Source organism: Malassezia globosa, assembly GCF_000181695.2.
Source record: "Malassezia globosa CBS 7966 chromosome Unknown mgl_sf_1.1, whole genome shotgun sequence".
Taxonomy (NCBI): Eukaryota; Fungi; Basidiomycota; class Malasseziomycetes; order Malasseziales; family Malasseziaceae; genus Malassezia; species Malassezia globosa.
Window position 1 is genome coordinate 426,319 of NW_001849874.1, and position 26,943 is coordinate 453,261.

Here is a 26,943-nt window from a genome sequence, read left to right on the forward strand (position 1 = left end):
ACAATAAAATAACATATCAAAGACAAACGATTCCTGAATATCGTTTTTGTTTACATAGAACGAGTGGCAAAGGCTCGCACCCATACACGGTGTAATTAATCAGACTTTGTCGGCTTCGCGCGCTGGGGCCGTGGAACTCCATTAGCTTCAAGTAGAGGATCATCCTCCGCTTGAGGCTCGCGGAAGCTACCGCACAACCGGTCACATGTAGTAAAGTATTGACCGTAGTTGCAAGTGAAGTAAAGATGGTGAAGAGTATGGTGAGCCGGTCCATTGATGTATTTCTCCAGCCCTGTGTTGTTGATCATGTCTGAGTCATGGATCATAATACTCCATATATTGACAAAGCCGAAGAGAGCGAGGAACAAGAGTTTGTTAAGGGGGAAGATCCAAGGGAAAATATGGTATGGGAGACTTTGCGCATAGCCATCAAGTGGATGAAAGGCATGCGAAGCAAACGGTGTGGGTACAACCCACTTGTGATGCGGCTTGTGGATATACTTGTATATGCGTGGATGGTGTTCTGAACGGTGCACCCAGTAAATGCAAGCGTCAGTAAACACCAGAAAGAGTGGCACACTCAGTATCAAGTACCACAATCCATACTCGTCCCAACGATCGTATGCGAGCGAATAACCACGTACTTCCAGCACGAACCAAGGAAGGGTAAGCAAATCAAGCATCGGGAATGCGCGTAAGGATGACTGAATCTCGAGCTTCACTTGGTTCTTTAGATACAGTGGATGTTTCTTCAGATCCTTGTTGAAAAGAAAATAGTATGAGAAACCGGCGCAGGAGAAATATAGTAAAATGATGCCAATGTATGTGATCACATAGAGCGATATGATTTGACGAATTATGTTGTCGCGCGGAAGCCACGACACCTCTTGACCAGGTGCGCCACACGCCATAAGCCGATCAGCCTCAGTGATAGTCTGATTCAAAGCCATGGCATGCGTTGCAGAGCAGATCGGTGAGTAGCGTGAGGCAGGAAGCATCTTTGCCCAGACATTGTCGAGCAAGAACTCGTCTGCCAGGTGAAGAACAAGGTCCATCTGCACAGCTAAGTCCGTGTCAGGTTATTGGCAGACAAGTAGGGCAGGTGGAAAAAGTACTAGAGTACGTGCGGTCTCAGGCTACTTTTATGACACTCGTATCAAAGTGGCGTGACTCTCATAACACGTGGTTTCTCCACCTGTCAAAACCTTGAGAAACAACCTACACGCGTGGATAGTGTGGAACAAAATCTTGTGCTATCCAAATCCCCTGAAATCGCCATTTCTACATTAGACCAGGGACGTACGCGCACCATTCACCCTGATTGGACGGTATAGGTGACACGACTTGACACCACTTCCAAACTATGCATTGTTCTCGATCCAAAGTTGCATTCCAGTCAAGCGTGCCATATGTGAGGCGAGATATGATAGGCGCCACGCTTGGAGCAGGGACAGGCAACGGATCATATAAGGTGCGCAGTCCAGCCACATGCAAAAGAGTGTGTGCAAGTGCAACCAGACCATGCCCGTATGAACGCTGGTGCGATAACGCATATACGAGTAAATGATTGCTTATGTCTCCATAAAACATGAAGCGCGATGGAAGTAGGGCGCTCGAGGAGCTTTGGATATGAGGGTATTCACTAAGCGAGCACATGCTCATGCTCATGATGTTCAGTTCGTTATTCTGAAGCTGCAGCTCAATCGATACCAAGCCCACATCGCGCAGCTCAACGAATACAGTACCACTCTTTGACGACCATAGCGATACACGGGCACGAACGCGCTGAGGCGGTAATGTACGATTGCCCTGACTGTTCGTCAAAGTAGACGACTCCTCTAGGCACCTATCTTTCATGTACAGGTGGAACTCATGAACCAAGTCCTCGACTGAAGAAAGTAAAGACACGTCTCGGCTCCGTTCCGTTACCCGTTCAATCCATGCTGTCGTCGCTTGAAAGGTGAGGGAGGACGGGATCGGCTGCAGAGGCGCACGCACCGACTGGGTCGCACTCGTCGAATGCTTTTGCCTAGAATCTTGACAGGGAGGAGAATCGGTAGAAATGCGTCGTTTCTTGCGCATCCGGAGAATGATGTCTCGCTTATCATTAGGCTCGAGTGGCCTGCGCTGTTGCTCTTGTTCAAGAACTTCTAGCGCGTTTACCGATGGTTCCATCCCAGTCAGTGGACTTCGAAGCATGGAAACAACTTGATTAGAGATATGAAGCATACTCGTAGCATTTTGCAAAAATGTATGAAGACCTTGGGTAGGCGTGGGTGCCGCCGTTGAGCTCTGATCCGCGCCTATTGCAGCTGCAAGCCCTTGGTGCACCTGAGCGACGCATCTGCAAGACGCCATCCATGGGGTATATAAGATCATTCAGTCCATATAGAAGACCATCATGCATGGATGGATGTGCTGGGAGGGGCTGCCCTGACGACAACGGGGTATTAAGGAGGGTTTGTGCTTGCTGGACACGCGACAGCGCTGCTTTCCAACATGTCACATCAGCAACATTAGATTCCTGACTCGATTTTCTGCCTGCATTTGATTCAACTCCGGCTCTTGATCCTGAAGAGAATCCAGATATGTCAGCGGCCCCTCCCTCTTCAGGTGTCATCAACGTTGACAAGGGGCCAGAATCACTCGCACACGCCAAGAACCAGCAATTTTAACACTTCGATAGTTGGACACGTCGAGACAGATGATGATGGTTTGGCACGTGACCTGTGCCCATGGTTGCACGCGTCATTGGCGCACCTTGATTTATCGCCTGCGCACGAGCCTAGTATAGTGACTGTGGCTCACGACGACCTGCTTGCTGTTTGTACCGCAGGCATTTGCTTGCCTATGGGGATGACAAAGTCCAAAGAAGAGCTGAATATTACCTCTGAAGTTGCCCGAGTTGCAGAATTGCTGAAAGACAAGAAGAGTAGGTCTTGAATCGTTCCACTAGACTTACAGTCCAGCAACTCGTGTTGTTGTGATGGCGGGCGCAGGTATTTCAACAAGTGCAGGCATTCCTGATTTCCGCTCTCCTGTAACAGGACTTTATTCCCGTCTAGAAAAATATAAGTTGCCCTATCCCGAGGCGCTATTTGATATTCAGTATTTCCGTCGAGATCCCCAGCCCTTCTACACCCTATTCGAAGAGTTGTATCCAGATGGAACGAAATATCGCCCTACACTGACGCATACTTTTATTCGCCTTTTGGAAAAGAAAGGGAAACTCCTTCGTTTATTCACACAGAATAGTATGTGATTCTGTTTCTGCCTACTTCGAACTTACAATCAGTCGACACGTTAGAGCACCTGTCTGGACTAAATGAAGACAAGATTGTCGAAGCGCATGGATCATTTTCAAAGGCCCGTTGCATCAATTGCAAGACACCTGTCTCCAGGGAATGGTTAAAAAAGAAGGTGAAAGGTGGTCATGTCGCTCGTTGCGAGCAATCCAAGTGTCAATATGAGACAACACTAGCGCCACCGATCAAGCCAGATATTACTTTCTTTGGAGAGAGCTTGCCCGAAAGGTTCTTTGAAAGACTCTATGATCTTCGAAGAGCCAATTTACTCCTTGTAATGGGGACATCGTTGGTCGTGCAACCATTTGCGTCGCTCATTGACGAAGTGCCATTGGACTGCCCGCGCGCCCTTCTAAATCTAGAGCGCGTTGGTGAGACTGGGCGGGGTAGTATGTTTTCGAAATTTGGTCTGGATTTCAGCGAAGGGTTTGATTTTGATTCAGAAGACTCGCGCGACATATTTTGCCCTGGTGCCGTCGATAAAACGGTGCGTCTCATAGCCCAAAAGTGTGGTTGGGAGGTACGTGTCTCAAAAAAAAAAAAAAAATGCAATCACAGGATTCACATCTATGATAGAACGAATTGGACGAAATGCACCAACAGATGCACCGAAAATTGGACCGCATACATGGCTTGACGGTGCAATTTGATGAGAGGAAACAACTCTCGACGAAAAGCACGTCAGCTACACTCGCCGATTCACTAGCAGATCAGCTTCGAACCACGTCATTGGAAGACGACAATGACGCTAAAGACGAGTTGTGTGATAATATTGCTGATGAGAAAAATGGTGCCAAGGAAAAACTGTAGGTCATCATGATTTGACATTTGACCCAAATGGGTATATCCTCGATGTGATCCGGAGTCTCATGACAAAATCCGTCCTTTTTTATCTCAGGCGCTTGGGCTCCACTTAACCAGGTCATAGCATGAATGAGGCAGATAGAATAGCCGAAACGTGCATACAAGTGTATTCATCTCTCCCCCATGGTGGTGCAAAGCCACAGAAGCGATCAAATGGTCGGTGTGTATGCACAAAGGTCGCACACATTATCTAACCTAGGCATGAGTGGACAATTCTTGCAGGTGCTGTATTGCATATCAAGGAGGGTAACCTTGTCCCTATTGCTGTGGCGACAGGTGCCAAGTGCATGCCATATGATCGGCTTTCTGAACATGGTGACGTATTGCACGACTATCATGCCGAAGTGCTTGTTCGACGAGGTGTCCGTTCGTGGCTTCTTGAGCGGCTCATCAAAGAGCAACAGGCACCGATCGATTGCGGCGTAGTGGATGAACTTCCGCGCCTCCTTGTCCCCACAGAATGGCATGAAAACAAGCCTTCTCGCTGGAAACTTGCATCAGACTTTCGTTTGTCTTGGTATGTGTCTATGCTACCATGTGGTGAAGCATCGTCCTCGGCTCTTCGCGCGCGCCATACAATGGAAGATGGACATGCACCAGAGCCTGTGCGGTACTCATCTTCTGCATCTGCAGTTCTACGCGGGCGCACTATGTCGCAACTGTCAACTTCAGCTTGCATACTTAGGACTAAGCCTGGACGTCCAGATGCACCCCCGAGCATAAGTATGTCATGCTCCGACAAGCTCATGCTCTGGAGCGCCCTAGGCATCCAAGGAGCTTTGTTGTCGCGGTGGATCGAGCCTGTTTTTATCAATCAAATCGTTGTGAGCTTTGACCCGTTTCTCTGTCCGGGTCTCACTGCATCCGAATGTTGCGCATCCTGTTTGTCTGCTATATCTGAGCGACTTGAGAATGAGGTAGTGCATCGTCCGAACGTGTTGACTTCATCGCTCATGTTTCCCCATGCGCGAGAATGCGTTGAAAGACAGGTTCTAAAGGAAACTCACCTATCTAAAGGCACTTCTGCATGGCAAGATATCGAACCAGTACCCAGTGCCGCCTCCGTGCTTTGGATTCGCGGACGGCCGTTGGAGAAACTATTAGGCGGTATCAAAATGGGTGCATCTCTGCGAAGACGTGGAAATACGCCCCTTCCTTTATCCACCTTGTCTTCAGTATGCCAGCGTGCTTGGTACATGCAATATCTTAACGCGTGTAAAGTCCTATCAAATGATGATACTTGCTCTTACCTCGCGTATTACGACCAAAAGCATGCATCCAACAACGCATCAACAGTTGCGTATTCAGAGCGTAAAAATATGCTTTTGGGATACAGCTCCTCTTCTGCGAAGCTTTATCGGTTCCTTGACATGCGCTATTCGATGGATGATCCTGTTTTACCTCCGTCGTCTTCGGCGCCCTTGTCGGCTTGGATTCGAACGCCTCGAGCCTTGCAAGACTTCAGGGTGGAGAAAGGCTGACGGTCAAATTCTGTTTGGCGCCTTTTCAAAAATGCGCACGCACGAACTTTTTTTCAGTGCCAAGCGAGGCACGGACACCGCGATTTGAATAATTTTTTCATATATTTCCTTCTTTCGGTTGACTATGACACGATATACGAAACTAGATGGTCGTAGGTCCATTTCGCATGGACCGAGTGGACAGACTGAAATACACGGACCGAGTGATGAAGTGACAACTAAGGAGAATGGATTGGATCAAAAAATTCATACGAATGACCCTAAAGCACTCTTGAAACGAGCAAAACTCTTACGGCTTAAGGCCAAGAAAGCCAAGTCAGAAGAGATCCAATCGAGGCATCTACAGCAGGCAAAAGCGTTGGAACGCGAAGCCTCTGCTGAAAACGGATCACGAGGAATACTAGGGAAGCGTAAAGGTCATAATCGCGACACTAGTGTGACGAGTGATTCTCGTCGTCGAATAGGTACGAACTTTCATTATACTTCTTGCATATGTGACGAGCTTATATTAACCACACATGCACTCGCCAGATCCTGACCAGCGCTCGGAATTTCGTCGGGCGAAACGAGCAGAGGAACGAAAAAACAAAATGCGCTGCTTTGTTTGCCGTGCATTCTCACATGCAGCCAAAGACTGTCCACATAATGTTTCGGGGGACACGCAAGGTAAAGATACTGTTGGCATTTGCTTCCGATGTGGAAGCACAGAACATTCACTCGCGCAATGCCGGCGTCCAAGATCAGAGCAAGCTGATGAGCTGCCATTTGCCACTTGTTACATTTGCTCAGAAAAGGTACGTTGTCCGAGGTCTGCGGTCTTGACTCACGCTTATGTAGGGCCATTTGGCATCAAAGTGTCCTCAGAACAAGGGAAAGAGCGTTTATCCTGATGGAGGCGAATGCAAGGTCTGTGGCTCTGTTGAGCATCTTGCGAGAGATTGTCCTCGGGATCCCCGTCGCATCACACATGCTTCGCACGTTGAGGCTGGCGGTGTGGGTCTTCTAGACAACGTGTCCAGCGGTGGCGCAGATGAAGATGAGTTCCATGTTGTTGCGCAGCATCGTCTGAATCAGCAGAAGGATGCTCAGCGGGAATGGAAGAAGCTGCATACGTCATCATCAACACCAACTGGAGCCGCATCCGCCAAAGTCGTTCGTTTCTAGGTATATTTGTAACATACATAGGGTATATGGAAACATGATCTAAACACGAGGATAATGAAACTCTGGATGTCCGCGAAGAACCATTAACCGAGCCACCGGTAGATGAAATAAAAGGCTGTAAGGGTGAGCACGGCGCCACCGAAGAACAATATCGTGTCTTGTGTACTCATGCGATCAATTACACCGATCAGTTCACGACTCAATCCAACAGTATTTGCTGCGTCTAACAAGCGCTTGCGAGTCTGCTTCAAGATACCCCGCTGCTCAGTGAGATTGCCGAGCACGGAACGGCCTTGTGTAATAAATGCGTCCAGCTGGCTCTCAGTATTTTGAATAAATGAGTGCTCCCGCAATGCGTGCGACTCGCGCATGCTGTAGGTACGTTCGTCAGGGGGGGCATAAGTGGCCGAGTGTATACGATATGCAGCGAGTGGATCTTGTTGTGGAGTTGGCATGGCCGGAGTCGAGTATGATGGCTGGCCTGTAGTCACAGAGACCGTTGGAATGCCAGACATATGATGCGTGGACGTCGAGGGCGTGGAATATCCCATAGGCTGGTACGGAGCATAAGTCGAAGAACTTTGTGTAAGTTCTGTGCTGTAGACGCCTCCTTGCCCGATAGATGGTTGCATATCTACGACGCGCGCTCGTGTTGCAGTAGTGTTAGGATTGGCTCCCGCGTGAAAAGACAAGGCGGACGAAGCATTAGTAGGTGGACGTGCTTGTACATGCGCGAGCTCTTCACGGAATTGCCTCACCTCAGCATGGAAGTTGGCTGCGCGGTTAAGGGCCTTTTCTCGCTTAGAAATGACAAGCTCCCGCTTAGCTATGGCCTCGTAGTCCTCGATGGTCTTGACAAATGCCGAGAGAGACGTCATGATTTGTGAGCGGAGGGAAGCATGTGCCAAGGGATCGCGCGAATACGCATCAATATCTGCTCGGATCGCAGCACTTTGACGACCCGCGAGATTATATAGGGAGTTCATTAGCTATGAGGCACGGAAACCGAAACGGACGACGGAGCACACCCATGTTTTGTTGCCATGGCTCGAGGCGCCCCGCTTTGCCCACCGCCGACGCCCAGGCTTGACACGCAACTTGGAAGCGTGGTTTGATCACGTGGAGCCTCTAGGAGCGTCGGGCCCACCTACTAGGCTCACGGTCTCAGACATTCTGCTACCAAACAGGCAAGTATGTGCGTGTATGCGAGTGCAGGTAGTGTCGAGAGACGAGAGTGGACTTGAACGGGGCAATAGGTGTTGCTGCAAACTGTCGTTGAAACGTCAGGCACCATGTCGGACGAGGCAGCCCCTCAGCCTGGCGCTATGACGTCGATGGACTAGTAAGTGGCGGAACTTGGGAGTTTGCATACATGCAAGCAAGCGAGTGTGTAGGTGCAAATCTAACGCAGTGTTCAGCTACGCGGATTCGTATGCGCATTTCGGAATTCATGAAGAGATGCTAAAGGACGAAGTACGGACGTTGTCGTACCGACAAGCGATCCAAAACAACCCGCACCTTTTCAAAGGTAAGACAGTCTTGGATGTTGGCTGCGGCACAGGAATCTTGTGCATGTTCGCAGCCAAAGCAGGAGCGAAAAAGGTCGTGGGTGTGGACATGAGCAACATCATTGACCAGGCGAAGGTCATTGTGAAAGCGAACAAGCTGGACCACATCATCACGCTAGTTAAGGGCAAGATGGAGGATGTCGATCTTGGTCTAGGTCCTGATGGGAAGGTTGATGTAATTGTGAGTGAATGGATGGGCTACTTCTTGCTGTACGAAAGTATGCTGGACACTGTGCTTCTGGCTCGTGATAAATACCTAGCGCCAGGAGGCGTCATGATGCCGGACCACGCGACGCTGTACTTGTCGGCCATTGAAGACCAAGAGTACAAGGAAGAGAAAATTGATTTTTGGGACGATGTGTACGGCTTTGACTACTCATGCATCAAAGAGATTGCTCTGCGCGAGCCGCTTGTCGATACCGTTGAGCTACGAAGCGTGGTATGCGACCCTGCGCCTCTGATGCATTTGAATCTTATGACTGTAAAGAAGGAAGACCTGTCGTTCAAGACTCCCTTCCGCCTCCATGTAACGCGCAACGACTATGTACACGCGTTCCTCGGCTGGTTCGATATTGGGTTTGAAGCATGCCACAAACCCGTGCGCTTTTCCACTGGCCCTCACTCTCGCTATACGCACTGGAAGCAGACTGTGTTTTATACGCCCAGCAATTTGACTGTGAGCCAGGGCGATGTGATTGAAGGCACGCTGTCTTGCATGCCGAATGCGCGGAACAATCGTGATCTGGACATTTCGATCACGTACAAACTGGAAGGCGCGAATCCAGCGGAAGGCTCGATGGACTACAAAATGTACGTTTAGTTACCTGGCATGCACGCAGGTCAAGTTCTGTTTCGAGGTCGACGCGAGCACTAACGCATTGGTTATTCAGGTCTTAATCCCCTTTCACATGATGCCTCTTCCTCCTCCTCTCCTCGAACCCGGCTTGCCGGTCGCCTGACCCCGTCTGTGGAATTGGGAGGCAGGGCGCAGTGCTACACGAACGAATGGGATGTACAAAGATGATACCCCATGTGCTTACAGAAGTCGTAGCGACATACACATGTCGAACCAACATATCATTCATCTACTTGCGATACCACAGGACAGCTTGGCGAGACCGGCGGATCTTGCGCTGCAGTTGCAGGATACCGTACAAAAGCGCCTCAGCACTTGGGGGGCAGCCTGGCACATACAGGTCAACAGGAACGATCCGATCGCATCCACGCACGACACTGTAGCTATAGTGGTAGTAACCACCGCCATTTGCACAAGAGCCCATAGAGATCACCCAGCGTGGCTCTGGCATTTGGTCATACACTTTGCGGAGGGCTGGCGCCATTTTGTTTGTGAGTGTGCCAGCCACAATCATGATATCACTCTGACGCGGAGTCGCACGGAACACAATACCGAGACGATCCTGATCGTAGCGAGGGCCCGATGCATGCATCATCTCGACGGCGCAGCAAGCCAAACCGAACGTCATAGGCCACGCCGAGCTCTGGCGCGCCCAGTTGACGATTTTGTCGAGCGTCGAGAGAGTGTATTCTATTGGTAGTTAGCGCGAAGGGGAGGTCCCAAAACATCCTGCATACATACCAACAGTATTCCGAGGGGTCTCAAGACTCAGCTGATTGCCACCGACTTGGGCCACTTGACGAGACGGAGCGGCTTCACGCTTCGGCGCCACCGACTGGTGCAGCGCACGAGTCGCAGCAGCGCGTGCAAAGCACGATACACCTAGCAGAGTGTGAGTATGCGGTACTTTTTTTGCAGTTACACACATACCGAATGGAGCTGACAGCAGAGACTTGGCAGGAGCTGTAAGCAACATGGTCGCTGCTATATGATCGCCGAGGAATGAATAGAAGACGCCGACACAATTCGCTTTCGCACTTACTCGTAAGGCCGGTTTAATGCTACCTATGTGATTGGCCACGACGGGACATCTATTTCTATGGCCCACGTGTTGGATGTTGGTGGAGGGCACGCGTGGGAGGATGTAGCACTTCGTCGAGCCCAGCGGCGAGCGCGTCGAGCCACGTACATAAATCCTCGACAGTCCGGCTCATCTCGGCCTGGAGCTCTTGGCGGCTAAGCAACGCAGCATAATCAAGCGTGCGGAGCACGGGACCTTCGAAGGGCGCCACGGACGAGCCTTTCGATGGCACATGGAATACATCTTGCGTGGTTGCGGATAAATCGGATGTTGCGTCAGCGACATTCGGAGCTGCGGGTATCGTCCAGTTGCGCATGTCCCGAGGATCCGGTCTCTTCGCTTGATCGGAATACTCACGCACATGCCTTTTCGAATTTGTAGGATCATGTCGCAATCTTGCCGTCCCCATCATGGTCGGGTCAGACCCGCCATGATGCTGCCGTCGATGTGCGCTCGTGGCCCTGGCATTCGCAGCAGGCGGCACGCTCGTATTCGCGACAGATGTGGAGTATGGGTCCAGCGATGTCAAAGACACGGAGGATGGCAGTGTCGCCAAGTTCGTGGTCGAAGAGTCCGTAGGCTCAGGTGAGCCGTCCTGATCCGCTTCTTTCTGTTTGGATAAGAAGCGTGCGAGACGATTCCCGGGGACAGAGCGGCTGCGTGGTAGCTCACTGACCGTCGATGCGGGTGCACAAGTCATAGCAGCCGTGTTGGCATGTCCACGACTGCGTGTTCGGCTGAGCGTGCCTTGTGGTCGAGACCCAGCAGTGTACGGTTCCTCAAGAAACGATGGCGTAGAATCACGGCCTTCATCAACGCTTCGTTTCGCGCTTTGTGTTTCCCACACAAGCGAAGAGGACGACGACACAAGACGTAGTGTTCGGAGGGGCGTTTGCCGCATCGCGCGGTTCGGTATGTGGCCGACTCTTCGAAGCGCTGGGGATGAACGAGTTGATTCGACAGGATCCTCAACGATAGGTGACGTGGGCACAGAGTGGCTCGACTGCGACTCGGGCAGTTGTGGTGATGTGCTCACGGACGAGGATGACGTCGCCATCACGTCCAGTGCACTAGGTGGTTCTAAGGGGCTTATGACCGACTTAGCCGACTCGTCCATCGACCCTTTTCGCGACACGGGAATTGATATGGACGTGGGCGCGGACGCGGCCTCCGGCACGGACATGGATAAGCCGGAGATGGGTGGAGTAGATGTAGTTGATGATGAGGCGGGATGCCCTGAGGATGCATTCGCTGTCGAGAATGATGACGGCGGCTTCGCTTGTTCTGTCATGCGACTGCCAAGGCCGAATCGGAAAGGCGTACTGCCGGAGCCCGAAAAGCCTGCGCCGGCAGGTCGTGCGTTGGTCCGCGGAGGTGACGATACAGACACTGACGATGATGATAATGATGGTAGTGGTGGCTGCGACTGCGACTGCGACTGCATCTGAGATGGGGATGGTGGATGTGACGTTGGATATGGATGCAGATGTGACGGCAACGGCAACTGCGTGAGCTGTGGATACGACTGCGACTCCGGCACAGAAAGAGGTTGCGACAGTGGCGGCGGATGTTTCACAGCCTTGACAGTGGCGAGCGCATTCTTCGGTGTGGATGTGATTGTGTTGACTGTACGAGATGTAGAGCGTGTCGTAGGATCGTCGGAGTCGTGCGTGGCCTCAAAGAGTCGGTACAGTGGATGGTCGGTAGGAGTTTCTGTGGGTGTCTCGGCTTCAGGAAGCGATGGCGCCGTGTCAGAGGGCGTTTCAGAATCGAACTGCCACTCTGGTTGGGGTGACTCGTCAACATTCGGGCGCACATCCGTCTGGATAGGAGGAAGTAGACTTTGGCGAATGCCACCAGCTTGTGTCCATTTATTGTACTGGACCAGAAGCTCTGTGAGAACACTAACAGGTACTTTAGCATGGGCTTTCATCCAACGCATACGTGCGAGTTCATCAGCGGAAAGTCGATCACGGGGCTCTGCATCTAGGCAGGCGGCCACAAACTCTTGCAGCAGGGGTGAGTACTGCCCATTGTCAGGCAGGCGCGGGGGCTGGTTCTTGGGAATCAGCGTGATGGCTTGGTGCAGGTCATGCTGAGAGTATGGCGGATTGCCGGTGACCATTTCGTACACAGTGATGCCAAGACTCCATATGTCAGCTTTATAGTCGTACGACTTGCCCTCTAGGATAACTTCAGGTGCCATCCAGTACGGCGTGCCAACAAACGTTGACCGTTTTCCCCGAGCACTGCCTTGCACAAACGATGCAGCAACACCAAAGTCACACAGCATCACTTGGCCAGTTCGTGTCACCAATAGATTTGCCGCCTTCAGGTCGCGGTGAATGATGCCGACCGAATGAATGTAGCTCAGTGCCACAAGTACTTCACGCGTCACCACAGCCGCAAACCGCTCCGCGATGGGTCCTGCCTTCATGAGTGTCCGGATACTGCCTCCTTCGTAATAATCCATTGCAATGCACAGTGTCGGCCCATTCAGCCAGCAGCCCCAATACTGTACAATGTTCTTGGGCTGCGTATGTCGAATTTGACTCAGTAGGGCTACTTCATGCCATATCTCGGATACATCAAAGTCGGGCGTGTCAAGATCAATGACTTTGAGTGCCACGACTTTGTTGCTCGGCACATGCAAGCCACGGTACACGGCGCCGTACGAGCCACGTCCGATCATTTCATACCGGCGAAACTGTGCATCGGGCGACGCCTGTGCTCGGATTGACGTGTTCCCACTAGGACTTGAAGGCATCCATGGCGGTATTCGATCTGCCCCGTCACGCGACGTGTATCTGCGAGGCACTTCCTTTCCCTCGAGTGCAAGTGGCTGCGAGTTATGAATATGATCGGCAGTATCAGTGGCAACAGCAGGCCGTGTGCTTGCCTCTACGTCAGGCGGTACTCGTGGTTGTTGCCGATTTCGCAGGCGTGTAAGACGAGAAATGGTCCCCGCGACGCGATTCGCCGCTACGCTGAATGGCTTCGACGTCGACGTTGCAGGCACCGAACGCATAGAATCCATCGACTCATTTGTTGTGACACCACGCTGCGGTACGCGGATAATGCGCGAACCAGGTGACTCTAGCTTTGTGGACCCGTCCGCAGACCACATGGGTATCAATGAATCCATTCCTCGCATCGAACGAGTGGATGACGATGGCGTCAAGGTTGGAAAAGCCATATCGGCATCTGCCGCATTTTCGTCTGATGCGTGAATGCGCAAGTGTGGTATCTTGGAGGGCGAAGAAGCTTTGTGCATGTCGTGAGGATCGTCTGATGCCCACCTCTGCGAAGTTCCTGTGGATGACAACATTCCTGTCATTTCTGCGCTAGCCGCTGGTGTCATCATAGATGCCGGCACTGGTGATGTGGGAGTGCTCGGTAACTCGGAGTGCCTGTACAAATCTGAGAATGCCATGGATTCAGACGTCGGCATCTTACCTGCGAGAGACGAGATGTTTGATGTGGACGCCACTGAAGGCATCATATGTGTATCACTCGCAGCGTTGGCAGAGCTCTGCATGTAAGAAAGAGCTGCAGGAATAGCTGGCGCCGGCGCTGAAGCCGCTGATGGCGCTGATCCAGCCACCGATGACGAAGGCGACGATGGGGTGGACAACGCCACTCGTTCGTCGACGGATCTGTGGCTTTTCGCATAGCGACGAGGAACGCGCTCCGCATCACTCGTCGGTGTGCGTATGTACACGACGCCGTCATGGAACGGCATGGGCATATCCCTCACCGCCGCCAAGGTGTCGCGGCCTCACACTCGGATGTAGACTGCCAATGGAGAGCGTGGCTCAAGCACACGAATAGAAATTAGGTAGGATTTATGTTCGCTGCTTATTGGAGCAACCAGTCACTACTCGAAAGTGTAGACGGACGGATGGCGTGTGGAGAGAGTGAAAAATTGGGCCCAAATTGCTCAGCATGTTTCTCGTCGAGTTGGAGCGGGCTGTGTACATGAGAGTGGAAGTCGTGCGACACCTATGGCGCGGGCGAAGCTACATTGTTTCTCGAACGAGTACACCATCGCAAACGTTGCGAGGCACGCCCGAAAGATATGCTGAGGAATGGCAAAGTTTATTATGAGAGTACACAGATTTCTAGTAACAAGATCCAAACAAGTATCTATAGCTGGCCCTGGTCAACCAAGTACGAACTAAGATGCTGAAGCAGCTGTTTCTGGTCTGCAATGGGGAGTTGGGTAGTGATGATTTGCATGACCAGCTGTACACTCATGCGTGAATCGCGGATAAGAGAGGAATAATAGACGTAGCTAAAAAGACCCATGAGGAACTGGCAGTCAAATCGGTCAGTCAAACCACCATGTCCAGGAATGCTGTGACCAAAGTCCTTGATTTTGAATGCACGCTTGAATCCACTTGCAAAGAAACCGCCAAATGGCGCCACAAGGCTGGCAAAAGCCGCCATCACGAGGGCATGACACTGGAACGGCGTCCATGAGAATGTGGTTATGGAGCGGCCAACCAAATGGCTGAGTATGTCGGCGATCCATGATGGTAACGCTGTAGTACGGACCAAAAACACAGAGTTTACCTCACAATCCGGTGGGTTAAACATGCTCATGCCAAGGCTCATCGCCGGACACACCATGTAGTCAAACTGCTGGAAGAAGCCGGCCCAGAACCAAGAGAAAGCGAGGGTGATTAACAGTGCGCCGATGAATCCCTCGACGGTCTTTTTCGGGCTTAAGCTAATCAGGGGGGTACGACCGAACATCATACCGCACACATAGGCGAAGACATCATTGCAAATGACCAGACTCGATGGTACCCAGAACCAGATGATTCCCTCCAGAATGTTGTCGACTAAGAAGTGACTCGAGAGCACAATGAGCATGAGCGACATATGCACCCAGCAGAACAGCGCAAACTGATGCTTCAAGTTCCGCCGTTTCAAATTCGACACGAACGCCATGAAACCAAACATATAAAGCATAAAAGAGATGAAGCGGTGATGACGTGCAAAGTGAAGGAACAGTGAGTCAGTCATGACAACATGCTTAAAGTAGTAGACCAGCGTCTCGCCGTACAGGAAAAAGTTGCACACGGCGAAGAAATACCAACTGAGTGACTTGCTCCAGAGCTCTTCAGCTTGTCTCTCGCGCTGGCTCTCTCCCTCATCGTCATCTTCAACCTCATTTTGTACCTGCTGCGATAATATGGTATGTCCTGGAACATTAAATAGTGCTGTCACTTCTCGGTAGACAAGCGTTTCAAGCACAAGCACGAGAAGAATCATGTATGACGGGCCCATTACTAGGATGAACATGAACCCTGCAATCATGAGGAGCGAAAAGACCACACGCTCCTGGATCTTTTTCCAGTAAGCCTTACGATCTGCGTTGCAACCCGGCTCCTGCATGGCGACACTTTTCTGCCCGCTCGTACGCATTGCTTGGTCCGGATGCTTGTTGTATGTCGTTGCTGTGTTTACCGCGCTGTTTGGACTTTGTGTTGTTGTTATGGGAATGGTGCGTCCAATGACCCCGGCGTCATCATTGCTATGCGCGTTGGCGTAGAGATCACCAGTCAATGTCATGGTGCGCCCTGCGCCAAGGGTGCCTTCACCTGCATTCTTCCGCCCATGCAATGTGTTGTTCGTCTCATCAGGTATAGCTGGCAGCTCACGCTCAGCTGCTGGCACTGGTAAAGATGTAACATCAGCCTCTCGCATGGACCGACCTTGCGCAGCAGACCTCGTCTTTGAGCGTGTCATCATCGGTGAAATCGACGAATCCCGCCCGTGTGCCGCACGGTCATCAATCAATGTACTCTGGCCTGATGCTTTCCCGGCTGCCGACACCGTCGGTCTTGTGCGTGCATCCGATTGTCCACGGCCTGGCGTGCCATCGAGGGCACTTGATCGGGCCGACATCGCGTGCGCAAACAAAATTGATCGAAATTGACGACGCGGTTCAAAGGGCGGAGCGGAGGGGAAGGGCAATTCATGTTGCCACGCCGCGTGGTGACCGTGCGTGCCACTGGGGCCACCGCCTTGACTCCTATGACTCATCACGTGATATACATTGCGCACAGACTATACAAACGTCGAGGAGGTTGTGATGGAGGCGGATTGAATCGGACACAAGGCTAAGAGCCCAAGCGTTTCAATGCCAGCGATAACGATGAAAAATGCACCAGGGTTCGTTGCCAGAGTCCTTGTGTAAATTTCATTGCGAAGGCATAGGCCGAGCAAGAGACATGGAAGCATAAGGGTTGACGAGATCACCAAATAGCTGTCGGACCCGCTTGGAAGTGGTTTCGGTCTCGACGTAGCCGAGGAGGCAACTGGACCAGTCGGTGATAGCGTCGGTGAATGGGCATCAGTGTGCGTGTTCGATGTGGGAAGATGCAATTGGAGCGACTCAGCCCGTTTGTCGACAATGGAATCGCAAATCGTACAGGCAGCGCTGCGGAGAAGAAACTGCGCTCCGCAGCCAAATGCAAGGGCAGTCGCACCAGCCATCAGGAGCCACTGCTTTGTGAGATAGACACCAGCGAAGATAGTCATCCAAGAGGTTGCATTGATGAAGAACGAAATACGCGATGCATGCAGGTCAACTTGAGCGCGCCACAAGCGCGCCAGTTCATACTGCTCCGATGACACATGGTCCAGGATGTGTTGAAGACTTGCGATGCTGTCGAAAGAGTCACGGCGTCGGCGTGGACGATCGAATGCTTCTTTTGTGACCGAAAAACATGCATCAAGTTGCTTGGGCGTGAGCTCTGAGATAGGTGCTGGCTTCGAACCCTGCCACACGATACGATGAAGCACGATGGGCAGGAGAATGGCCATGTGAACAAGACGAAGAGAATTAAATACAGCAAGTCCCACGGAAAGTGCATCGCGACTCCAACGAAAAACAAAGCCTAGAACGAAAATGAGCGCGACGGGGCCTTCTTGTGTCAGAGCAATACACATATCAGCCGCAGTGAACTGTAGGATACGTGTATCATATGACCAACGTGACATTCGAACAGGAAGGAGGCGCTGGAAAGCACCGAGCGATGCACCCCATTCGGCTGTATCACGACGCGTGGGTCGGTTCCGTGAAGCTCGTGTGCTTGAATCAACACTGGTCGAGTCCGCAAGCGACGACGTTTCATCAAGATCATCGCGACCAAGGCCGTCGCCGGTGCCAGAGCTCGCCAGAGCAAACCACACCCAGGTCCAACCTAGGAGCGAGATTCCAAATGCAAGCCAGTAAGGTGCGTTATTGAACAAGACAGCCCGTCCAAACACGAGCCTATTTTTTTGACATGTACGGTAGCCGATGCAGGCATTGTGTGCATTAGGAAAGATCCACGTCGACATAGATCCAAGTAAAGGCCCAAGACTAGCGCCAAGCAGCGTTGCAACTTGTGCGTATCGGAGGAGTTGTGATCGCACCTCCGGACTCGACGAGTCGGTGATAAACGATTCGACAGTCAGGCTAACAAGCTCATTTGTCCCACTAAGTCCACCCAGGACTGCGCATGCCCAGAATACAAGAAGCATAGTGCTGGGCGATAGCGAAAGAACATTGGGTGGTGCTAAGAATGGGAACTGATACAAAGGCAGGACGAGAAACGGTACACGCGCTAGCGCTGATCCACACATACCTTTAGCGGCCATTGAACGTCTTCGTTTTGGGTCGAAGCGGCGAACCCAGATTAGCATGCCTACAAAGTTGGCCAACACCACTGAGAATGTGACAAAGGTGGCGATTTTGCTAAAATGCTGTTCCACCTCTGGTCGCAAGCAGCTCGTGGCATCGATAGCATTATCATCTTCTTGATTCTTTTGTTCAGGATTCAAATAATAGTAGTGTGCACAGCTCAGGGAGCGGATCGCATCCATTTCAGCGGGGATCTGGACGGCTTGAATCAGGCCCAGCAGGTGAGGGATCACCAGCAGTGCGAGTGTCGGCATACACTTCCTTAATCCATGACGGATGTACGAGGTGTTTCTTGATATATGCGCACCTAGAGAATCATGCCGCTGCAGTAAGGGCCGTGCCTCTTCGTTCGCTCTCATGAAGGAGCCCAGTTATGCTGTGAGAATGAGTACTATTGTTAGTCTTAACATTCTGTGCAGACTGTTCATTTTCTCCACAACGTTTCCGCCTCTCGAAGGATACTGGCACATTTCGCCCAACGAATGTGTGTTTTAGGCACGCTATCAGCGCCTCGGTCGTCCGATTGGGGAGGGATCAGCGGGGGACGAGTGAGGGTGTGAAGATGAATTGATACCTGGAATGGCAAGTCAGCCAGTCATTAGCAATGAAATACAATTACATTCGTAGATGCCTGCCTTTAGTAGCAGGGAAATACATGCGTGTCTATAGGAAGAGTCCGTACTCGGACTGGACGAAAGAGAGAGAGGAGAGGGGACATGAATTTCCAGCTGAGCTATAACGCCAGCTGAGCCAAGGCAATAGGCGTTGCCTCGTCAATCGTGGTGGCTGCAACGGGTGCAGATGACTCCTGGTGGAGTGAAGACAACAGTGATGCTATAGTTGCAGGCGATGAGGGCAGCTGCAAGACCGCATCAAACACACTGCCAGCCACATCAATTTGAGTATCGCCCGTAACGACGGCGACAATCGGTGTGCTCGCATTGACATTCCGTGTACACTTGATCATGCGAGCACCGTCCTGAGCGTCAACGCCATGCATACCCAATTTGATAAAGACAGCATCAAAAACCGTGTCTCCCATAGCAAGCTGCACCAAATCTGCGCCGTCCATCGCCAGCGTCGTTTGCGCATCAATGCTTGTGAGAATATGTTGGAGCACATGGCGCGAGACAGGGTTGATGTCTGCCAGAAGAACGTGCCGCTGAGTATTCTTGCCGTCAGACCGTGTCGACATGGACGACGATGTACGCGTGCGAGAACGACTCATTCGTTCTGACCAAGAACGGCGGTACGATGGGATTGACGGTGTTGTAGGTATTGGATTCGAACCGGTGGACGACACACTAGCTGCAGGCGACGACGGCGAGTTCTGGGCACATTCCATGCGAATCCGGCGCAACATTTCATCGTTTGCCTGCTTGAGCACGGGAAGATTCTTGTAGCTGAACGAGCCAAACTCATTTGGTGTGCCTGAGCCACTCGATGTCGACCGGGCTGAGCCAGGTGGCTCTGCAGATTGGGGGCGATCGTCGTCCTGCCATAACTGGGGCACCGCGCCACGTGCATCAAAGTAGTCCGTGGACGCAGCGTCATCGAGCTGCGGCACAAATGGCCCCGGCTGGTCTGTTAAATGGTCCCAATCGATGCCGTCAAAGTACGCATGTGCCTTGATTTCAGCCACGCCATTTGCACCGAGGCGATGCTTTCGATTCATGCAAAGCAGACGATCAATCAAGTCGTGCGCATCAGGTGGGATCCCGATGTCGGCATCCCAAGCAATCTGGCGCGACAAAATCCGATCAAACACGTCAGAAGGGGTACTGGCATGGAACGGCGGGTAGCCATGTAGGAACTCAAAGAGGATTACTCCCACAGCCCACCAGTCGACGCCAAAGTCGTCCATTCCCACACCCAGGATGCTCTCTGGCGCGAGGTAGTCCGGTGTGCCGACGATCCGCCTGTTTGTCTCACACTGGGACATACTGTGGAAAAATGTCTCGGTGTTGGTGGATGAATCGGTGTTTGCTGGTGACATGAATGCAGACTCCGACACATTGGCTAGCGGCACGGGCAACGAGCGCTTCGAGCCTGGTTGTGCCCACGTTGTCGGCATCGGCGCGTGTTCTTCGGTAGTAACATGGGGCGTGGGGCGGTGCCTTCCGAGCAGGCCAAGTTTCGAAAGTCCAAAGTCAGTGAGTTTCAGATGGCCTTGCCTATCGATCAGCAGGTTGTCGGGTTTCATGTCTCGATGCACGACGCCAGTGCTATGCAGGTAGTCGAGCCCTTGGACCATTTCGGCCAAGTACTGCTGTGCCCACTCTTCTGGCAAGGCGCCAAACGTCTTGACAAGCGACCCACAGTCGCCGCCGGGCAAGTACTCCATCACCAAATACAGGTACTCGGGGCTTTGGAATGTGAAAAACAGCTTCACGACGAACGGGGACTGTGTGCGGTTCATCAAGATCATGCGCTCCGCACGCACATTGGTGATTTGGTTCTTAGCAATCATGTCGGACTTTTTGAGAATCTTGATGGCATACAGGTCACCTGTCGCACGCTTCCGTGCGAGAAACACAGAGCCGTATGCGCCCTTGCTGATGGGCTTCAGTAATTCAAAGTCGCGAATCGAGCTCGCCGTTGTGCGTGCCTGGACAGGGGGAAGCACATGCGGCGAATTCGGCGTGACGCCGAAGCGTGGACTTTTTGCGAGACTGCGGCCGTGGCCGTCGTGCGATGATGATGATGACACGTGTGGCGAGAGTGGCGGCGTCGAAAGCAAGTCCTTGCGAGTGCTTGGCGCGCCGGGAATGGGGATCGGTGGGCGTCGTGGACGAGACCAAGCCGCATCGTCATCTGATGCGTCATCCACCGGATCCAGCAGCATGTGCCCTACTCCCGCCAGCGTGTCTTCGACCTCCTCGGATGGTGTATCGACAATCACAGGCGGATTGGGCAGATCATCATGCATGTGCAGCGTTGCATCGTGGCTGTCATCGAGGAGCATCGTCACGTACTCTTCGCTCTCACGCCGCACCGTCTCCACATACACAATGGTGTTGCACATGCGCTTGACGGCACGGATCTTGTTCCGCACCGCCTCCGTCGCATCTTCGCACAGCAAGCGCGTCGTTGGATCATCCGTGCCAGCGTCTGCTTGCCAGGTCTTGAGCATGAGCACGTTGGCATTGCTAGGTGGCGAGAGCAGACGCATGCCAGCAACTTCTTCCATGTTGTCCGGCAGCTCCGGCGTAGAAATCGACATGGCTGTTCTAAGTGTGCGGGACAGATCATCTAACAGACGCAACGTATGGCCCGCATCGTCCGTCTTGATGTGTCCATCACGATACATTGCTGGCTCATTCTGCAGCAGCGCGGAGCGCAGCGCTGCGACAGACTCGATCAATGCCCATAGCGTCTCATTGCATGTACCCATTGTCAATTCGAGACGGTGGATTTCGTGGCAGATTTCAGAGTGCTTGGCGAAAAACCACGCCGGCACGTCACTCTCACAGATCCGGCACAGCACCAAGTCTGTCGAAATGGCTGACGCGTCATCTGGCAAGCCGCCAATTGCGCCACCAAAACGCATCTCGCCTGTCGATGGTTCATACTGCTGACGCGCATGCAACACCCACATTGTGTGCGATGGCACGCGCGTGGCATGGTGGTGCGCGAGCATGCCCTGTGCGGTCATTTCCATAGGCTGATGGGCCGATGATGTGCCAGCCACCGCGACGTCCAGCGCCACTTCCACCGTGTGCCCGGCGCTTTCTAACAGCTTGTGCGTGGCTTCCTCGAGCAGTGCCGCGTCTCCATTTGCTAGGACACAGGACACCGGGGCGCCCATGACATTTGACGGGTCTGTACCGAAAATGCGGTGCCAGGCTGTGCTGACAAACTGGATGTGCAAGTCGAGAGTAAGTTCAAGCAGAATTGACGATGTCGGCGGTGGCGGTGGCGTTGGCGAAGGTGACTCTGGCCGCACGTACGCCAGGTGCGATGGCGAGTGCGGCGATTGCGATAGGGAGCCTGAGAGCGATCGACGCATCGGTGGCGGCGCATCCGAAGACGTCGAAAGCTCCATGGGCTGCGACAAAGGCGACGGCACTGGTGCATCGGACAAAATGGGACTTTGCTCGGCAGATGCATGGTCAGATGTGAGCGAGCGCGACAACAATGATCCCACGTGTGAGGATCTCGGCGATGGCCGTTGGGTCGGGCGAGGCGACTTGGTAACACAGGCATGATCTTCTGTCCAAAAGCAATGCTCCGCATTCCACCACTCCAGCACGCGACTTAAAGCGGCAAGCGTCAAGAGAAGCTCGACGTACCAGCCGCGGCCGGGCCAGTCGGGGTGTGCCTCCCACAGAGTGCCGAGCGACTGGACATTCGAAATGGCCGAGCTGCAGATGTCAGTGCGCTCCAATAGCGTATGGAGGCTTGTCGTGCGTATTTCCGCTGCGATCGATGCAAATTGTTCAATAGGCGCGAGCGGCATAGGCGCATCCAATGGCATCACGACACTCGTTGTATCGGGATCCACAGGGTCCAGAAGCTCGTCAGACAAGTGGAAAAGACCCGTCAGTGTCTTATCGAGCTCCGTGTCGCACAGCGCCTTGGCCTGGACAAGCTCATTCCACAGCCGGCGCCGCTGTGCAGCCGATGAATCATCAATAGACAATGTGTTCGGCGGACGTGCCGCTTGCGCTGACGACGACACTTTCTCCGACACGATGCGCTGTCGGTCGTAGCGAACAGCCGGCTTCTGTGAAAATACATCGTCCTTGCGTTTGGGTATCGAGTAAGGTGGGCGCAAGGAGATGAGGCACGGCATAGAGCTGGTAACTCGAATCCCATCATTTAGACGAGAATACAGCGGAGACGTGGTGTCGATTTCGAGCAGCGAGCGCTGTACAGCCTCCCAGTGATCACACGCCTTCTTTGCTGTAGGCGTCGAGACCAATACGCCGCGATGCCATGTGTCATGCCACGTAAGTGGCGCTCGGCGCCAGCGGCGTGTTTTATGCGCACGTGACACACTTAGAATCCGCGCCTCCTGCAGTGCCTCAGTCTGGTTCGCCGGCACGACGCCAGGCGGTGGTGTATCTGCAGGAAGCGCCAGCGCGAGACCCAGAATCGTTGGCCTACTCATGGCACTTGCATTGCCCGTGGGTGACGGCAGTGGTGATGTGATCCGTGTGAGGTCACGCACATGCGATGGAGGAATGATGAGATCATTTGCGAGAGCAACGGACCGTGGCATGCGTTGGAGTCGGATGCCATCACGGCCTACCGTTACAGGACTACCCATCGGCGAGTCCAAGGGAAATGAAGTATCGACAGGAGGCGAGTTTGGCATGCAGCGAAGTGGAGCGGCAGAAAGACTCCTGCGCGACGGCGCAGATCCCGCCGACGTCGAGTCTCGGCGAATCGCAGCGATAAGTGCAGGATCAATGCCCTCAGGTCCGCCCACGGGCGATCCACAGAGCACCATGTCACTTGGTGGCGCATATGCTGAATGTGAGCGGCGATGCAATGCGTGTCTTGGCGTTAGTAAGTTCGACGTAGACATAGATGATAGACCCGCCGTGGTTGGTGGCGTCTTTCTAGGCGCCATGCTGCCAGATTCTAACTGTTTTAGATGCGCGCGATATGAAGTGGCTGGAAAATATGAGTTGGGTATCGAGCCAGGGGATGTATGGGGCGAAGAATGTGTTGAATTTGACTCCAACGCTACCCCCGACGGCTTGGCTGGCATCTCAGGGTTGCCCGCGGCCGCTGTCATCGTATCAGGCGCAGAAGGATTGTCAATTTCCTGCGGAAGAACAGGTGCGAGGGCCAACGGGCTGGAAAACGACGGCACTGTGCGGTATGGGTGCGATTGAAACGAAAAGGGCGAGCTCTGTGACGAGCCCCACGAGCTGGGACTGCCACCACTGGATCGGTGCCAAGGTGAGATAGGCATACCTGATGCATGTGAGACATGGCGGACATAGCCAGACGGTGGACGCGACCATGGACGCAACCGATTAATACGCCTAGGGCGTGTGAGTTTGGGCGCTATCCAAGGCTCTTCATTGTCGGAGCTCGACATCTGTGTGTCTGTGTCAAGTTCAAAAATACCCGAAGAAGATGAGGGCTCATCGCGCGACGTATCGACACGCATATCACTGGGACTAAAAAGATCGTTCGAGTGCGATCGATCCTGCGGGTGGAAGGTTGAGCCATTCCGGAGCCGCCGACGCCACAAAGCGTCAGATTGTAGGTGTGAAGAGCTTGGTGATGGTGCCACTTCAGATTCCTTTATCCGTATACGGGTCGACGCGTGAGGCATGGAAACACCTCGCCGCCGTGAAGTCGACTGTGGGCATGGTCTTGTGTCTCGGTGATTCATCAGAAGCGGAGCAGCGGATGACCGTGAGCGATCTAACGTGTAGCTTTCTCACAAACACACACACACGCTTTCACTCCGCAGGTCTGTTCTCTTTTAAGCACTTGAGAAAGAAAGTGTATACGTGAGGAAAAAGGATGGATCTTAACGATGCAATGGACCTGGGATATTTGATCACGCGCCTATTTGTGGATCGGGATCTTCTGGGCCATTCAGATGATCGGGCCCACAAAAAATCGGTTTACCCTGCTGTTCTGACAGGCAAGACGCGCCCGACCAGTAACAACAAATCATATCGTGCGTTGAACGAACAACTCAATCCCGACGACCCCTCTAGTGTCTTGGGTGGCTTGCTGCGAATACTACGACACCATCGCGCAATGTCAACTGAACAACATATTACACTTAATTTATACGCAAGCTAATACAATGCACGAATGGGTAATCGAAAACAGCCGTACACACTGCATTATGTGATGGTATATGTATATATATGTATATATATTTACTCCTCGGCATTTTCGCGTCGCCGCGAAGAAACATGTTTTGGTGGCGCATGTCCAGGCAGGGGTTTTTCCTCAATAAAGAACTGACACACAAATGACATCCCAGCTGTCAGCAGGATCCACACAAACACGGCATGCATCGAGTTTTCATAAGCCCAGAGTGCGCGTTTGTGAAGCTTGCCCGTTAACTGTGTGAGTGTACCGACATCTTCACGTATAGCTTCGATAATTTCAGACGGAATGGATGCCTTGCGCAAGTGATATTTGAGTGCATTCTGAAGCAGTGAGTTCGACAAGGAAATACCCAAAACGGAGCCAACTGCACGGAACAGGTATGTGACACCTGTGGCGGGCGCCATATCTCTCGGGTCGACAGAGGCGATCAGGGCTACCAATGTGATGGTCAATGTACTGCCGAAGCCGGCTCCGCCCCATGGCATGGTAATCCAGTATGTGAACTTGGATGTCGTGCGTCCATTCCAGAAGCACATCATCAGAGGTCCCACCACAGCACACAGGCCACCCAACAGCATGATGTGGCGGTACTTGCCTGAGCGACCCATTATGATGCCACTGCCGAGCGAGCAAAACGATGCCGCAATGGCATTTGGGATCAAGTGCATGCCTGCTGAGGCAACGCTCGTGTTCTTGATCGCAATGAAGTACAGCGGCACATTGAAAAGAATACCAAATTGGCTTATGCTAATAAACCAGCACGCCAGCGACACAAAGCCTGGCGTCCGTCGAAACAGGACCGACATGGGCATCAATGGTTCACGAGCCACATGCGCCTCCACGTACACAAACAGGCACAGCAACACACAGGCAACTAGAAGCGAGAGCAGGACAAGAGGATGCAACCAGGGCAGCTCATTTCCGCCCAGATTTAGACCGATCAGGAGCGCCGTTACGGCAAGCACAAGCGACAGAGCGCCCCACACATCAACACGGCGCAGCTTTTCCATCATGCTGCCCGGTCCAGCTGGGATGTTTACTTTGATCGATACCACGGTAAAGTGCACGACGCACAGTGGCACTTGCAGAAGAAATGCCCAACGCCAACCGATTCCACCGTCAGCAAGCGCACCACCCAAAGGACCGCCCAGCGCAGCACCAGTGGCAAATACGAGATTTCCTAGTCCTTGCCATGTGCCACGCGCTTTCAGACTCACAAGATCCGACGTTACGATCGTGGCCATGGACGTGAGGCCACCGCCACCTATACCAGCAATCGCTCGCGCTACGCAGAGCTGAGTGAATGTACGCGAGAGCCCACACAGTAGTGACCCAACGAGAAACACGGATGAAGCAAACAGAGTAGCTGTCCTGCGTCCAAAAATATCTGATAGACGCCCATAGAGTGGTTGGAATGCGGTCTGTGTCAAAAGGTAGGATGTGCCAAGCCAACCCACTGTTTTTGACACCTGAAATTCGGAGCCGACTGTGCTAAGAATCGTGGCAACAATCGTCCCGTCAAGCGCTGCTAGGAATGTGCCTACCCACATAGCACCCATGATAAGCAGCAATTCACTAAGAGAATGAGTTGGTGCCGAGGTATTTTGACCGTGCACATTCAGTTGAGACAGGTCACCAGGCGGCATGAACGAGGACGAATTGGGGTCTACCCCATGTGTCGCACCACATACAGCGCTGAATGCACTCTCTTGAGCAAGGAGTGCCTCATCGTCAGCTGTGTTTGTCTGTGTATAGTTCTGCTGTTGGTAGTGCGGCGTATCAAGAAGGGGAGTTCTCTCTGATGATGTCGCAGTCATAGTATCTAGCCAAGAAGAGGAACGTGCGAGCGGGAAACTCCACACGCTCTTTAAGGCGCCCTCTCGGCTCAATAAAGTCCATGTGGGGTTAGCCTCCATCAGAGTCCAAGGGCTTCCGCTTCTCCGCATGGATCACAACCATCACGTAAATTCTCGAGGTAGCCCTAAGCCTTTTCGTTTCCGATTCTTGTGTACACATGGTCGTTCGTCCCCAGCGTGTATAGATCATCCTCATTATGCAGCACCAACGGATTTTTTTTATCCGAGTAGTGAGTCTTTTACAGTTCCAACCCTC

General features: G+C 52.7%; 13 protein-coding genes across 13 annotated transcripts; 4 read left to right on the plus strand and 9 right to left on the minus strand.

Moving 5' to 3' along the window:
- Positions 1–95: 95 nt before the first annotated feature.
- Positions 96–1,055, minus strand: MGL_0204 (uncharacterized protein; the record flags this gene model as incomplete). Its single annotated transcript, XM_001732377.1, has 1 exon — positions 96–1,055. The coding sequence occupies one exon, from the start codon at positions 1,053–1,055 to the stop codon at positions 96–98; it is 960 nt and encodes a 319-aa protein (XP_001732429.1).
- Positions 1,056–1,281: 226 nt separating this feature from the next.
- MGL_0205 (uncharacterized protein) lies at positions 1,282–2,175 on the minus strand (the record flags this gene model as incomplete). The annotated part of the gene is made up of 1 exon (XM_001732378.1): positions 1,282–2,175. The coding sequence occupies one exon, from the start codon at positions 2,173–2,175 to the stop codon at positions 1,282–1,284; it is 894 nt and encodes a 297-aa protein (XP_001732430.1).
- Positions 2,176–2,986: 811 nt separating this feature from the next.
- On the plus strand, positions 2,987–4,115 carry MGL_0206 (uncharacterized protein; the record flags this gene model as incomplete). The annotated part of the gene is made up of 3 exons (XM_001732379.1): positions 2,987–3,254; positions 3,296–3,825; positions 3,882–4,115. The coding sequence occupies 3 exons, from the start codon at positions 2,987–2,989 to the stop codon at positions 4,113–4,115; spliced, it is 1,032 nt and encodes a 343-aa protein (XP_001732431.1).
- A 341-nt stretch (positions 4,116–4,456) lies between these two features.
- MGL_0207 (uncharacterized protein) lies at positions 4,457–5,650 on the plus strand (the record flags this gene model as incomplete). Its single annotated transcript, XM_001732380.1, has 1 exon — positions 4,457–5,650. The coding sequence occupies one exon, from the start codon at positions 4,457–4,459 to the stop codon at positions 5,648–5,650; it is 1,194 nt and encodes a 397-aa protein (XP_001732432.1).
- Positions 5,651–6,168: 518 nt separating this feature from the next.
- MGL_0208 (uncharacterized protein) lies at positions 6,169–6,814 on the plus strand (the record flags this gene model as incomplete). The annotated part of the gene is made up of 2 exons (XM_001732381.1): positions 6,169–6,444; positions 6,488–6,814. 2 exons carry the CDS (start codon positions 6,169–6,171, stop codon positions 6,812–6,814), a joined length of 603 nt encoding a protein of 200 aa, XP_001732433.1.
- Positions 6,815–6,897: 83 nt separating this feature from the next.
- Positions 6,898–7,800, minus strand: MGL_0209 (uncharacterized protein; the record flags this gene model as incomplete). Its single annotated transcript, XM_001732382.1, has 1 exon — positions 6,898–7,800. The coding sequence occupies one exon, from the start codon at positions 7,798–7,800 to the stop codon at positions 6,898–6,900; it is 903 nt and encodes a 300-aa protein (XP_001732434.1).
- A 306-nt stretch (positions 7,801–8,106) lies between these two features.
- On the plus strand, positions 8,107–9,202 carry MGL_0210 (uncharacterized protein; the record flags this gene model as incomplete). Its single annotated transcript, XM_001732383.1, has 2 exons — positions 8,107–8,156; positions 8,233–9,202. The coding sequence occupies 2 exons, from the start codon at positions 8,107–8,109 to the stop codon at positions 9,200–9,202; spliced, it is 1,020 nt and encodes a 339-aa protein (XP_001732435.1).
- Positions 9,203–9,467: 265 nt separating this feature from the next.
- On the minus strand, positions 9,468–9,830 carry MGL_0211 (uncharacterized protein; the record flags this gene model as incomplete). Its single annotated transcript, XM_001732384.1, has 1 exon — positions 9,468–9,830. The coding sequence occupies one exon, from the start codon at positions 9,828–9,830 to the stop codon at positions 9,468–9,470; it is 363 nt and encodes a 120-aa protein (XP_001732436.1).
- Positions 9,831–10,335: 505 nt separating this feature from the next.
- MGL_0212 (uncharacterized protein) lies at positions 10,336–14,061 on the minus strand (the record flags this gene model as incomplete). The annotated part of the gene is made up of 1 exon (XM_001732385.1): positions 10,336–14,061. One exon carries the CDS (start codon positions 14,059–14,061, stop codon positions 10,336–10,338), a length of 3,726 nt encoding a protein of 1,241 aa, XP_001732437.1.
- A 404-nt stretch (positions 14,062–14,465) lies between these two features.
- On the minus strand, positions 14,466–16,076 carry MGL_0213 (uncharacterized protein; the record flags this gene model as incomplete). Its single annotated transcript, XM_001732386.1, has 1 exon — positions 14,466–16,076. The coding sequence occupies one exon, from the start codon at positions 16,074–16,076 to the stop codon at positions 14,466–14,468; it is 1,611 nt and encodes a 536-aa protein (XP_001732438.1).
- A 321-nt stretch (positions 16,077–16,397) lies between these two features.
- On the minus strand, positions 16,398–18,272 carry MGL_0214 (uncharacterized protein; the record flags this gene model as incomplete). The annotated part of the gene is made up of 1 exon (XM_001732387.1): positions 16,398–18,272. The coding sequence occupies one exon, from the start codon at positions 18,270–18,272 to the stop codon at positions 16,398–16,400; it is 1,875 nt and encodes a 624-aa protein (XP_001732439.1).
- Positions 18,273–18,751: 479 nt separating this feature from the next.
- On the minus strand, positions 18,752–24,145 carry MGL_0215 (uncharacterized protein; the record flags this gene model as incomplete). Its single annotated transcript, XM_001732388.1, has 1 exon — positions 18,752–24,145. One exon carries the CDS (start codon positions 24,143–24,145, stop codon positions 18,752–18,754), a length of 5,394 nt encoding a protein of 1,797 aa, XP_001732440.1.
- Positions 24,146–24,875: 730 nt separating this feature from the next.
- On the minus strand, positions 24,876–26,648 carry MGL_0216 (uncharacterized protein; the record flags this gene model as incomplete). Its single annotated transcript, XM_001732389.1, has 1 exon — positions 24,876–26,648. One exon carries the CDS (start codon positions 26,646–26,648, stop codon positions 24,876–24,878), a length of 1,773 nt encoding a protein of 590 aa, XP_001732441.1.
- Between the last annotated feature and the right edge of the window lie 295 nt (positions 26,649–26,943).